Source organism: Gymnodraco acuticeps, unplaced genomic scaffold (genome assembly GCF_902827175.1).
Source record: "Gymnodraco acuticeps unplaced genomic scaffold, fGymAcu1.1, whole genome shotgun sequence".
Taxonomy (NCBI): Eukaryota; Metazoa; Chordata; class Actinopteri; order Perciformes; family Bathydraconidae; genus Gymnodraco; species Gymnodraco acuticeps.
The window spans coordinates 4,165,868-4,179,699 of NW_022990023.1; the positions used below are offsets into that span (position 1 = coordinate 4,165,868).

Here is a 13,832-nt window from a genome sequence, read left to right on the forward strand (position 1 = left end):
ATTTACTGCCGATATGACGTAATATCGGAAATGTGTGGCTTTTTTTTTTTTTAAAGAAATCAGCACTTCTCTAACAGGGCTGAAATAGAGGGATATGAGGCATGGCTGAAATGGGTGATCAGTTTGTTATTTTAAACAAAACACTTCCTAGACATGTTTTTTATGTATCTGAGACCTATAATATATGCCTAAAAATAGTATAATAGGAGACCTTTAAAACAGGGGTTGGGTAGAGGGGGAACAGCCTTTTAATGTCATAATTTTGTGTGTGTTTGTGTTTCAGGTCCAGGCATTGCCATCAACAGCATCAGTGTGTCCTCATCATTTTGCGCCACAGGTTCTGAAGATGGCTTCCTGAGACTCTGGCCCCTGGATTTTTCCGCTGTCTTCCTGGAGGCTGGTACGCTCAGCGGGGCGTGGATTAATATTTCCCTGCATCAAAATTATAATATCTTACAGCTCCCACTCCACTGGGAGTGATGCATGCATAGGCCTTGTATAATCTTCAATATATTTAGACAATTTATAGTTTGCATGGAGGAGATTTCATTATCCTGATTGATTTCAGTAAACATGATCCACATAAAAGTCTCTTTCACCTCCGCAGAGGGCCGCAATGATATAAATCTTTAAACAAACAAAGCTATTACAGGGTGTCCGCGGGGTCTTAAAAAGTATTAAAAGTTGATAAATCAATTTAGCGAAAAATGAAGGCTATTAAAAAATATTAAACGGCACTTTCCAAGGTATTACATTTTGTAGCTTGTTTTCAATAAGTATATAAACTGTCCAAAGAGGTTGTATTCTACAGTCTGCCTGAATGTAATCATTGCGTAGGTGTGTAGTGTGATTCTGTGTAGTTTATTGATGGCATCCCGTTGGGTTTGACGTCATCTGAACAGGACATCGCACGCTCACTGCTTGATAGCGCGAAGGTCCGTTTACGCCGGTTGTTAAGCAACATCGTTATGGGGAAATGCAAGTTTGCGTCCAAATGGTTGGAAGATAAGGAGGAAGGACAATCAATACTGTTTATAGTCAATGTGAGGTAAAGTGTGTCGCCAAGGTAACCGGTTAAAACTCCAAGTGGCGATGAGGTCTTAAAATGTATGGAAGGGTCTTAAAAAAGGTCTTAAAAGGGTATTACATTTGACTTCAGGGTTAGGGTTATACTGCATATACCCTGTGTTAACATAAACCTATAATAATGTCTGAGATAACTTGAAAATTAAACACAGTTTTGGAGATTTGCTACATTATTACATCAAAATTGGATCATTCTGTGAACTGACCTTCCTAACTATGAGATGTATATGTGCTTCCTCTCACATGGCCTTGTCTTCCAGAGCATGAAGGACCTGTGAGCCTGGTGTCAGTCTCTTCTGACAGCCTTCAGGTGCTGGCAGCCACCTCCACTGGTAACCTGGGTTTCCTCGATGTGAGCAGCCGCGGTTACAACACGCTGATGAGGTCACACACTGACACGGTGCTCGGCTTCAGCGTGGATGGCATCCGCCGGCATCTCACCTCAGCCTCCTCCGACGGCACCGTGCGCATTTGGAACATGGATTCCTTGCATCAGGTCAATAAATACCACATTTAAGAGTTTTCAGAACAAATGTTCACCTAATAATCAGCTCCTACTGTTTGAATGTTCTGATTATAATCATTCAACAGGGATTTCAATGTGTTGAACCAGACAAGAGGTAAAAATTAAATATATTTCAAAAAGGTGGCATTTGGCTTTATATCAGCTGTCCTTTCTCTGTTGAAGCAAAGCCATGCCGTGGTCGATGTTTGTTTCCCGTCAGACTGTTTTGTGCTTTAGAAAACGAAAGATAGTTTTTAAAGTCATATGCGTTTGTTTGCAAAACTGAGCATCGAACTCTCTGTTTTGATAAATATGTGGAATTTTGAAGATATTATTATTTTACTATACACTCCTGTCCTATCTGTGGCAAAGTGGTGTAACTCATTTAGGTTATATCAAATAATGTAAAGGTTTGCTTTGAAGGCGCTCCACAAATGAGTATAGTTAAACCTCCTTTCCCTCTGCTTTTGTTACCATTGGTTTACCTTTACCTAACTGAATGTCTGTTGTCTCCTGTGCTTAGTTGTATGATTTCGCATCAGAGGACAGCCCCTGCTCGGTGGCTTTCCATCCCAGCGAGCAGGTCTTCTCTTGTGGCTTCAGCTCCGGCATCGTCAGAGTCTTCGACATCTCCGCTGCCAAGCTGCTGGCTGAACACAAGTACGTCTGAACTAACGTCAAAGCTCAAGCTCCCCCACTGAGAGCACTTCTTTATCTGGGATTCTAAAAGCTTGTGTGGGTGCAGTAACTATAATATTGTATAGCATGTGAAAATACATCAGATGGACCTCATGCACTTACAATTTCAAACAAGGACGTTTTTGTGGGTTTTTTGCGATGCATTATTGAAAAGCTTTTAGACGCTGTCCTTCGAGAGAGAGCGTATTGACTGCTTTTATTCTCATGTTCTTTCTGTTTTTTCTTTCTTCACAACAATAAAATACAGGCAGCACAGAGGTGAAGTGGTGGGTCTGGCCTTCTCACCGGACGGGGAGTTCATGTACAGCGCTGACTCTCAGGGCTCTCTGGCACTTTACAACGCCTCAGAGGAAGACCTCAACGTGATCAGAGTTGTGTGTATGTGTGCACACTGTTAGAGCCAGTCTTTGTTTTGTAAAAGTGGCCAAATATGTTCACCTAATTGTGACCTCTGTAGTCAAGAGTCCCACAGTGCCAGACTCTTAAGAGACACAGACATGGGCAACTTGTGTGAAAAACGCCGTTGAGGAAGCTGCGACACACACAACATTGCACAAACACACCTCAGTTAGATTCCATAATTACAATCATTAGAAATCTCACAATGGAAACAACACTTTAAAATATAACACACACGTTCTGATATGTTGTGTATTATCAATTGATATTGCGAGTTTCTCAATCACCAGTTTGAATCACAGGCAGCCATGTTCAGCATCATATGATTCTCTCTGTTCCTGATTGGCTAGGTAATGTGGTGGCTCGAGGCACTGAGCACGCTCCAGACGCTCTCGCTGTGAGCAGCGACAGCTGCTGTCTGGCTTTCATCGGCCCCTCGGAGTACATCGTCACCATCGCTGACTCGCGCTCTCTGGATGAGGTACCTTACACAACGTCGGCATCACACCATTTGTCCCAACGCCCATTAAATTAAGATCTGGTTCAGTTGTGAAGGAATGGTGAGGGAGCATCATCCTTACCTAAAACTAGAGCTTTAGAACAGCTCACTCTAAGTTTGGCAGAGAGCGATGTTACGGGGATGTGTGAAAGTGACTTTTTTGCCAAACAATTTAATTTTCTTTAGCTGGCTAACTAGCTTACCTTTTCTTTCAATCCTTACGTTAGCTATAACTTACTCTTTGTAGTTTATTTTCATAGGAATATTGTTACAGTCAATCATAATCATCTCATAATCAATATCATCTTCACTGATGAGCAAGTGTCAATCAAAAATTAACTTTTTGAATTTTTTCAGTCACCTGTACAGAGAGACACAAATATACACATACAAATTATATAAATAAGGGTACCAAAAAGAGAAAATACGACAGGTAGTTCCTTGGCCACCCCATCCCTCTTGCCCTTCCACATAACAACTACATGTGGCTTGTTTGCAATTGTAATCCAAACGGTTCATCTAAAGTATTTTTGCATTTAAATTAACCTGTTCTTTGAGTCATATAGAAAAAGAACACTCAGTTGTTTCTGTATACACCATACATAAAATGATTAACCAATATGTAATATATCCGACAACTTATAATGTTAATATCCCCTGAAATGTGGAGGTGATGTTGTTGCGAGTTCCTCTGTCTTACTCTTCCTGTGTCCCCCTTCCACCTCCCTCTAGTTGCTCCATGTAGATGTGAGTATTTTGGACGTGCAGAGCCCCCGTCTGGATTCTGCTCTGAGTGTCTGCTTCTCTCCGGCCTCCACTGAACACTTGTTGGTCGCCACATCTTCTAACAAGATCCTCTGGGTCAGCACCAAGACAGGCCGCCTGCTCCGAGAGGTAACAGGGCTAAGCCTTTACACATTAGCAGAACATAAACACTACTCTGCAACCAACCAGAATACTTACACATCACTCCTATTCTTACTTCTCTTCACTGTCTCCCAGTAAAACTAAATCTCTTAAAATACTTTATGTTATTACTTTTTATTACATGTAATTTGTTAGACACTTTTATCCAAAGCGACTTCCATACTCAATACTGTGGGCAATCCCCACAGGAGCAATGTGGGGTGAAGTGTCCCAGGGACACAACGACATGCTGACTGCAGTGGGGTGTAGTCATGGACTCTGACCTGAGTTTCAACAGTCACATTAAAACAGTTACTAAATCAGCCTACTATCAACTAAAGAATATATCTAGGATTAAAAGACTAATGTCACAGCAGGATTTGGAAAAACTTGTCCATGCTTTTATCTTCAGTAGACTCGACTACTGTAATGGTGTCTTCACAGGTCTCACTAACAAATCTATTAGGAAGCTGCAGCTGATTCAGAACGCCGCTGCTCGAGTCCTCACTAACACTAAGAAAGTGGATCACATCACTCCTGTTCTGAAGTATTTACACTGGCTTCCTGTGTGTCAAAGAATAGATTTCAAAATACTGCTGCTGGTTTATAAAGCACTGAATGGTTTAGGCCCAAAATACATTTCTGATCTGCTAAATTATGAACCATCCAGATCTCTCAGGTCTTCAGGGACTGGTCAGCTTTCTGTCCCCAGAGTCAGAACTAAACATGAAGAAGCAGCGTTCAGTTATTATGCTCCAAATATCTGGAACAAACTCCCAGAAACCTGCAGGTCCGCTGCAACTCTGACTACTTTTAAATCCAGGCTGAAGACTTTTCTTTTTGTCGCTGCTTTTAATTGAACTATTCATATCTTTGACAGCACTGTAACTTTTATCCATGTCTTTTTTCTTTTAATGTTTATTTTATTAGCTTTTCTTTTTAATGACTGATTTAAATTCCATTTTCTGAATGTCTTTCATTTTTTGTAAAGCACTTTGAATAGCCTTGTGTTGAAAAGTGCTATATAAATAAACTTGCCTTGCCTTTGAACCTGAACACCAACGCACATCCCACTGCACCACACGCCTTATGTCTACAAATGGATTAGCTGCTTCCTAAGGTGTTAACAGGCTAACTTTATACACCAGACAGATTATTATATATAAATAAGGACACATTTATAAAACCCTATGATGCCTTCTGTCATTATTCAGTCTTACTCTAAAATTCTCTACCACATGGCAGGTCTTTTAAAAACTGAATTTCCCCCTAGGGGGATTAATAAAGGTTAATCTTCTTCTTATCTTCCTCTTTTACAACATTGTCTTATTTTTCTGCAGGCTTTAAGTTTAATGTGTTTTATAAAGGGTCAACTTTAATTTATTTTTGTGTCAGTATTTGTATTTCTCCCTTTTTAATTAAAAATACCTCGTAATGGCTTATTCAGGGTGTCCGCGGGGTCTTAAAAAGTATTAAAATTAAGGCTTATCTTATATGTTTTTGTCATGTTTCATCTTGGCAAATGTATTTATTAATTTATTCAACAACGTGTTATATAAATAAACGTAATTCTATGTTATGTTAAGTACTACAAATCAATACGGGACTTGTTGAGAGGGTCTGAGAGGTAATTACCTGAAAGTACTTTCATGCTGTGTCTGCTGTAGGAAATGTGTAAAATATTATCTGTAAATAGAGTAGACTAACATCAGTGAGAGTGTTAATATGTACAGTTCTGTTCCTACGCAATCATGTTATTCTTTTTCAAACCAGTGTTTGTTGGCGACTGTCTTATTCTGTCCCGACAGGTGTCCAAGGTGCACAAACACCAGTGCTCGTCCCTGGCTGTGAGTGAGGACAGTCGGTTCCTGCTGACGGCGGGACACAATGCTGTCAAAGTGTGGGATTACAACATGCAGCTCCATATAAACTCACAGGTCGTTAAACATTTTATAGTTTACGATAAGTATTAGTCACTGGAAAATAAACTACAGATTCTGTTGTATTTTAAACAAACAATACAAATGATTTTAACAATGTAATGATGTCGTAATCTGTTGCATTCAAGTACATTGTCTTAATTTTGATTGATCAGTGGGAGTATTAGTGTTTCATGTTGTTTAATAATGAACTAAAAGGTGTGTTTCTTTCACCCAGATGTTTATCGGACACAGTCAGCCAATCCGCCAGGTGGGCTTCACCCCCGACCAACTGGGCGTGGTCTCAGTGGGAGACGCCATTTTCCTTTGGGACTTCCTGGCACTTCCTGTCGACTCTTTGACTGACAGCCGGTAGTAATCCCTGTAGCATGTTTTTATCTGTGTGTTACACCGTGTAGTTTTATTGGCAGAATATCTGAAACCCTCTGTCCTCACTCACAGTTCACCTCTGGTAATAAGACACACCCCTGCTCCTAAATCAGGTAAATGAAATGGAAATGTTGTATTAATGCTACATACAATCAAATCAGATTAAATGGATTTCAATTGTTTGTTGTAATACATTGTTTGTCTTGTGTTGTCCTAGTTCAACCACACACTGAAGTGAATGGAGTTCGGTTGTCCAATGGGATGCCTCGACGCACGGCTCCTCTTCCCTCCTCTCCGCCACCACGACTCGACATCAGCACCCTCGACCAAGTTGACCAGGGGGGTGAGTTATTTTTTTTCCTATTTTTAAAATGACCTACAAACACACCCTATCTACTGTTATCTGTATGGTTAGCTTTGAAAGCACTTGTAGCTTCATCTTGCTAAATTCTGTCCAGTAGCACAAGAACAAAATAAGACAAATCTACCTTACCAAAATTATCCTCTTAAATGAGTAGATTTGTAACTATTCATTAAACCCTAATCTTGAAATATCACTAACAACACTTATTGTGTTTCCTTGTGTGGAAAAAAAAAAAAACTGTTCAATTGTAACTGCCATTTATGAAGCTCTTCAGCAGTTGACAAAAGCACTTTCCTTTGATACGTCATTATGAGGGATTCAAACACTGTTGACTTGTTTTTACCTGAAGGAGGAAAAGGTTGAACCAAATGATTATAGTGTTCTTTCAGGATTATTCAGGGGTTGCCTTTCCGGCTCCTATATGAGTTATTTTTTAAAGACTGGAATTATTTTCATGAGCTTGTTGATTTTATTTGCATATACAATGAAGTATGCCTGCTGACGTAGTGTATAGATATACAACAAAATGTCTAATGAAATCTCCAGTTTAAAAACAAATGTCTCATGCCAAGCAACACACTTCTTTTAGAAACACCAACATTTACTCACAACACATGTTTCAAGAGTGCATGTGTTGCTATACTTGTAGCTTGTATACTTGAGCTTGATGATGATCATGTATTGTAACCCTGAGTCGTCGTTTCTCACCTGTTTCCCTCCTGCAGTTTTGGGCTCCTTGTCGATATGTGATGACCCCCCAACAGTCCCCCCCGCTTCAGTTGCAGACCCTTCCTCTGACCCCAGACCTCCATCCTCCTTCCTGAGAGTCACAGAGCTGACCCACACATCTCCACTCAACTCAAGTCTTACGGACGCTGGTAAAGCGCCTCATTGCATTGTTCTGCATTAAAGCTAGGATTAGTCATGTATTTAATGGCGCTTTTCCACTGCAGGACCTAGCACGGCTTAGCACAGCTTAGTTTGGCCTAGGCCAGGCTCACTTTAAGCTGCGTTTCCATTATAGTTTAGTAACTGGGGTAGTAACTATAGTAACGCAGTGTAGGCGGGGCCTATGGGGATCTTCCATTTAAAGTGTTGTTTAAAACTCAGTTAATGCTCATTCACTGGCACTTCCACAAACAACAACCAACATAATTATTACATTCAAATGAAGTACATTATTCAAGTTTACATTAACTTTGGAGAATAACACGGGAGAAATGAGCGGAAGCGCTCTCTTTTCCTCTCTCTTTCTCTCCTGACAGCCTGTCAGTATCCGTCTCATGCAGCTCACTGATCCAGTAATGAGGGACCCGACAGTGAAGAATAAACATATATCTAACTAGTTTAGCTTGTTCCAGAGGTAGATCAAATAGCTAAGTGTGTTAGATCTAACTCTTAGTGTGTGTTTGGCTCCGCTCACCGGTCCGTCACAGCGGGCGGAGCTGCAGGATTTCTGCTTCACACACTTTGCAAACCGCTATTTTATTGTCTTTTTCGGACACCTTAAAATACTGTACTGCCAGACTGGTGGTGAAGCCATTTTGGCGAGCTTGTTTTGCTGCGCACAGAGAAAGGTGTCTTGTATTTTACGTCATGTGATCGGCTCTCCTGATCGGCCTTTATAGAGAGCACCGATCGATCGGCAGAGAGTGAATATCGGCCGATAACGATCGGCGGCTGATCGATCGGAGCATCCCTACTAACTACCAAAGCTTAACTTTTTCTGCAATTTGTTTTTCTTCTTAATGGCACAATTGTCCTTTCTCAAATGTATTTATCTCTAATTATGTGACATTTCCATATAGTTGAGTTGAAAGGAAAGAAGCCAGTACGTCCTGATTGTTACAGGCACTTTATTCCACGCTTCAAGACCTCCACTCTGGATCAGGTAGAAAGCACTTTGTATAATGACAGCAGTGATTGGATGTATTGGTTTGTTTGCTGTCCGGTCTTAATGTCCTCTCTGATCCAGGCTGCAGTGGCTCCTCAGGCAGGAGAAGAGGGCATAAAGCTGAAAGCAGTCATCGGCTACAATGGAAACGGCCGTAGCAACATGGTGTGGAGCCCTGACCGAGGTTATTATAATATACTATTATATTAAAAGTAAAATGAGGAATCGGTCCGTCAAATCCAAGTGCTAAATATTTGTTGTTATACAAATCAGAATACTTTATTTATCCTGGGGGAGAATTGGGTTTCATGTTGCTCTATTTAGAATAAACTAAAAATATAAATATGAACTTAAGAACTTAACCACATTGCACTACATCAAATAAATATGTAAACATATGTATATTCCAATACAGTTTTGTATTAATAAAGATATCAATGCTGGAAACCAGGTTATTGCTTTAAAGTGTTATGCAGTAATATTCCTAGTATTAGTGAATAATAAATGTATAGAGAAATTCTCAAATCGCGACATGAAGCTCTATATATGTATCTATACTGTATATATCTTTATTTTTGAATATATATTTTTTCTCTTAAAGGTTATTGTTAATGTTGAATCTCATTCTAATCAATGTTCAGATTTGAAAAATATGAAATATAGCTTTTAAACTTAAAATGCTTCACAGTCTAACTTCTAACTAAAGCAAGATTTAATAGAATAATGTATTATAAATTGATTTACACAAATGTATTGGTTATTGCTTTGCCTGATCAGGAATGGGTTTCTGTTGCAGGTTTGTTTGCGTACTCGTGTGGCTGTGTGGTGGTGGTGGAGTATCTTCACACAGGAAGTCAGAGACACCTGCAGGGCCACAGCGAGGAGATCTCTTGTCTCGCAGTCACACATGATGCACAGGTACGTTTAGTTCCACACTTCCCAGTTATTTGACAGTGATTGGCTTAACAGGCGTCAGCCGGTAAGTTCAGCAGGAAAGAAAATTGGGTACATTAGCTGGTTGACCATTCCATTCAGGCAATGCATTACACCGTCAGTCCATTCTCAACAGCGGACAAAAAAGGGCATGTCTGCTCAGGAGAAAGATTGATTTTGACACTTTGATATACTGCTGTTTTATTCATTGCTGTGGGAGCACTTTGTGTTCAGCACTTGCCATGGGAGGGTGTTACCACTCAGACTTCTTATAGAACAGAAGTTGACACTTTCGATGTGACGATTAAGTTAGATAACCATGGACCAGGGTCGTTAATGTATTAAAGCAAGTGGTTCTATTTCAATTGATGTCTTTGTCCAACATAGTCTGTGGGTTTCTAAAAGTCTTCTCAAAAGCTATTGGATCTAATGTCTGTGAATGACATTTCCACAAAGCTTGGGCCCAAAGAAGTCAAGGATTATGAAGCAGGCTTTCTCGTGTTCGGCATAGTTAGTCCTGAGTCTAATGGAGTTGTAATATAAATTGAAAGTGCTGTGTGTATGTTTTGCTTCCTGTTCAGACGGTGGCATCAGCAGCTGGAGGCAGTAACGCCAGCAGGAGCCTCATCTGCATTTGGGACGTCCAGAATGGAACCTGTCGGAGTACCATCTCCTACCACAGGGGGGCGGTGCAGAGTCTGGCCTTCTCAAGGGACGATCGCTTCTTTCTCTCTGTTGGTCAGTCAAATATGAATTAGATTAAAGTGGCAACCCTTAATATTGTAGTCCTGTTTTGATATGGAGCAGGAAATGTAGTTGTATACTACAGGTCCCAGAGTACCATGCATAAAATATAGAGTTCGGGAAGTTAGTTGCCTTTTTATAAATCATAACTGTCCAATGTGATTTTAATGCAGCAAATGGCTTCAGCAAAAGTAGTTAGTTACCTTGAAGCAAAGTTAGAGTACAATCAAATTGCATTTCCTGTGAGTAATTCATAGAAAAGTTTGACTTGTCTTCTGTCAGTTACATTCTTAAAATTAGGACAATGTTTCAGCCATGGCCAACCACGTGACTCTGCTTCTACTGACCCCTGATTCTCGCCCCGTAGGAGACTTCTCTGAGCCAGAGGTGGCTCTGTGGAGCAGTAAGACTTTCCAGCTGCTGTCCAGTGTGAGTATGTCGGGGCCGCTCCATGACGCAGCGTTCAGCCCCTCCGCGGCCGGCCAGCTGGCCTGCGTGGGCCGCCAGGGGGTTTTCTTCTGCCTGATCCACACACAGGGTTCAGATGTAGACCTCAAGGTAAAGGACCACAGAGAAAACTTGATTCATAATTGATGATCCACGTTGTTGCCTTGAAAAGTGTTGAAACTATCTTTTTAATAGGACTGCACAATTAATCAGCATTTTATTGAAATGGTTATATGGGCTAGTGCAATATGCAGTAAAGTATATACAAATATCAGTATTGTTGATTGTGGTGTTGCATAGATGTCCCGGCCTACAAATCACATTCTAAAAACTTGATTAAATACCTTTGTTTGGTACGGATCCTCTAAATAAAACACACCATATCATTATAAATAAATTCAATGACAATAAGAATAATGATGCAAAAATGATCAATCCCTCCGTTATTTTTGAATCATATCACGATTGAAATCTCCGTTGAAAAAAATCACCATCAGTAATTCTTTCCATGTCGTGCAGGCCTAGCATAATACGTCAGAACTAAATATTTGATTGGGTAAGTATTTGTTCTGTACTTTCATTGTTGGGTAATGATTGACATCTCCCTCATACTCCTAGGTGCAGAGGGTGAAAGCCCCCTCAGAGGTGGGCGAGGTGGAGCTGACGGCGCTGTGCTACCACACCGACTCCTTCCTGTTCACCGCCACCAATCGAGGACACGTTTGCGTCTGGGACGTAAACACACAGCGCTGCTTCATGACCTGGGAGGCCGATGAGGGAGAGATTGGTACGGATAGATCTTTTGGTTTTTTCTAACAATCTAATTTGGATAACATTTTTTTTTTGCTTAATACTTTATTTTGTTCTTACAGTTAACACATTCACAATAGTGTTTGACTACTAAACGTTTGCGTCGTTTACGTTTTCACAGGGGAAAAATCTTACCCACAATTCCTTGGAAAATGTTCCTCTCAATGCCATGTTTCCATAGTTACACACTGACACTGTCCAACTGTTACTATGTCAGTGTGAAGCTAAAACATCAGACTAGACTGCTATAGGAGTCTGCTACAAAAGTGTTATTCTCCTCAAGCTATTTGTGTTGTATTCATGGATTATTTATTTTTTTAAATGCCTAAAACATCACTTTTCATCATTTAGAATTTTTTGGCGTGCATTTGTTCCGGTCCGGGGTTTCTACCAGTTGTAATGGGATGATTTGGTGTCTTCATGTAGGAGTGCTGCTGTGTCGGGGGAACCATCTGTTGACGGGCAGCAACACCCGCTGGTTGCGTCTGTGGGAGGTAGAAGCTGTTCGGGGCGTGAAGCCTCAGGAAAAGGTCTGCAGCGGGGAAGACAGGTCTGTAGCTCAGCTTTATTCTTCCTGTGGAGATCCAGACCGTATACATGTTTCTTTACCTTGTGGCATGAATGCATTGATGCCGTCCGGATACAGTTTACACACACAGTGGGACACCTGCGTTGTTTCATTTCAGTCTATATAACATTTTGCATAAGGGCAACAATAACATAATGGTATAAGGTCATAATATATGTCTTTATACATTGAACCTACCATTGTACCTCATCATAATGGTATAAGGTCATAATATATGTCTTTATACATTGAACCTACCATTGTACCTCATCATAATGGTAGGTGTTTTCCATTTGAGATACAATAACGGCACATTTAGGGTAATTCATGGAAAGATGAATGTTCCACTCCTCCCAAAATTCAGTCAATGTAAAGTAGCTGGAGCATCGTGAAGAAATGTGTTATTTCTTGTAATTGCTTTTGAGGTACTCACACTCAGTATGACAAATAAGTATTTATATTTGTGGAGTATATTTTGTACTAAATATAGTGGTTTAATGCCGTTTTATGAGGCTTTGCCCTTCTGCTAGACCTGACTGATTGATGTTAATGATTAAACGAGCAACCAAAACAGTGGAAATACGGTTCCATTTCATCCTTAAGTAACGAGGTCTGCCCATTGTTGTTGTTCTGTCCCTCAGTGGCACCTCGGTGGTGTTGGAGCAGGAGATAATGCTGGACGGGACGACGGTCAGCGCTGCATTTGATACCTCGATGGACATGGGCATCGTTGGCACCACAGCGGGAACCCTCTGGTACATCAACTGGTCGGACTGCAGCAGCATCCGGCTGGTCAGCGGGCACAAGACCCAGGTATCAGGGAGAGATCTGTGAAACAAAAAATAACCGTATGTGTCTTGTTCACCTTGTTCCTTATAGTTTCATGGCATGGTCTGCATTAATATGACTGCTATAGCTATAATAGTAAAAACAAATTATATTACAAATAGAGTATCATCCCCAATTCAAAACTGTTGCTGTGAGTAACTGAAATAGGAACTGCATATCTTTTCTTAATCATTTTAAACCTCAAATCTGAGGTTTTTAGGTCTCAGTCTCAGTTTTACTGTCCACCACTTAGCATACTTCAACAACTATGAGATGATTTCATGAAATTCTATATTAACATTCTGTCACTCCCCTGAAAGTAGATTTTCATGGCTTTTATTCAAATCTAAAAACAATTATCGTAATGACATTCAGTCCAGATATATATTAAATATACAGACTAAATCTTGTTGAGTTTGGTGAACCTCTGAAATCCAACGCCATCATTTGTTCAACATTTTTATTATGGCCAGATATCTACAAAAACAATTGGTATTTACACCAGCATGAGCTGCTAAGTATCACATTATAATTTCATTCAAAGCACTTTCTCATGACCAATCTTGTGACTTGATATTTGCCTAAACTATTGCCGTATTCTTTAAATACTGTACATGAAGGTGAATGTTATTACCACTCCACTGAAATGCTGCTGAAACTGGAGACAGTGATTCACTCATTCTGTATTTTCTGCTATGTGAAAATACCAATGGATGTAGTGGGAACCTGTATGAACAGCCTGTCAATCACACATAAAAGTGAGGATATGGGGATTTCATATTACAGGCAGTTTGTAGCTCTTCAGAACATAGGGGTGTGAATCATGAAATCAAATCAAAGA

The 13,832-nt window shown here is 40.3% G+C and overlaps 1 protein-coding gene across 1 annotated transcript in view; it reads left to right on the forward strand.

Moving 5' to 3' along the window:
• wdr90 (WD repeat domain 90) overlaps window positions 1–13,832 on the forward strand; it is a 34,555-nt gene that overhangs the window by 14,551 nt on the left and 6,172 nt on the right. The window contains exons 18-36 of the mRNA XM_034214714.1: window positions 284–400; window positions 1,347–1,582; window positions 2,115–2,251; window positions 2,538–2,668; window positions 3,040–3,170; window positions 3,921–4,082; window positions 5,903–6,031; window positions 6,252–6,385; window positions 6,476–6,516; window positions 6,621–6,746; window positions 7,493–7,645; window positions 8,576–8,658; window positions 8,743–8,845; window positions 9,458–9,579; window positions 10,176–10,332; window positions 10,706–10,896; window positions 11,404–11,572; window positions 12,022–12,145; window positions 12,805–12,976. Of these exons, the coding sequence (XP_034070605.1) occupies window positions 284–400; window positions 1,347–1,582; window positions 2,115–2,251; window positions 2,538–2,668; window positions 3,040–3,170; window positions 3,921–4,082; window positions 5,903–6,031; window positions 6,252–6,385; window positions 6,476–6,516; window positions 6,621–6,746; window positions 7,493–7,645; window positions 8,576–8,658; window positions 8,743–8,845; window positions 9,458–9,579; window positions 10,176–10,332; window positions 10,706–10,896; window positions 11,404–11,572; window positions 12,022–12,145; window positions 12,805–12,976 (2,618 nt within the window). The remainder of the gene's footprint in view (window positions 1–283; window positions 401–1,346; window positions 1,583–2,114; window positions 2,252–2,537; window positions 2,669–3,039; window positions 3,171–3,920; window positions 4,083–5,902; window positions 6,032–6,251; window positions 6,386–6,475; window positions 6,517–6,620; window positions 6,747–7,492; window positions 7,646–8,575; window positions 8,659–8,742; window positions 8,846–9,457; window positions 9,580–10,175; window positions 10,333–10,705; window positions 10,897–11,403; window positions 11,573–12,021; window positions 12,146–12,804; window positions 12,977–13,832) is intronic.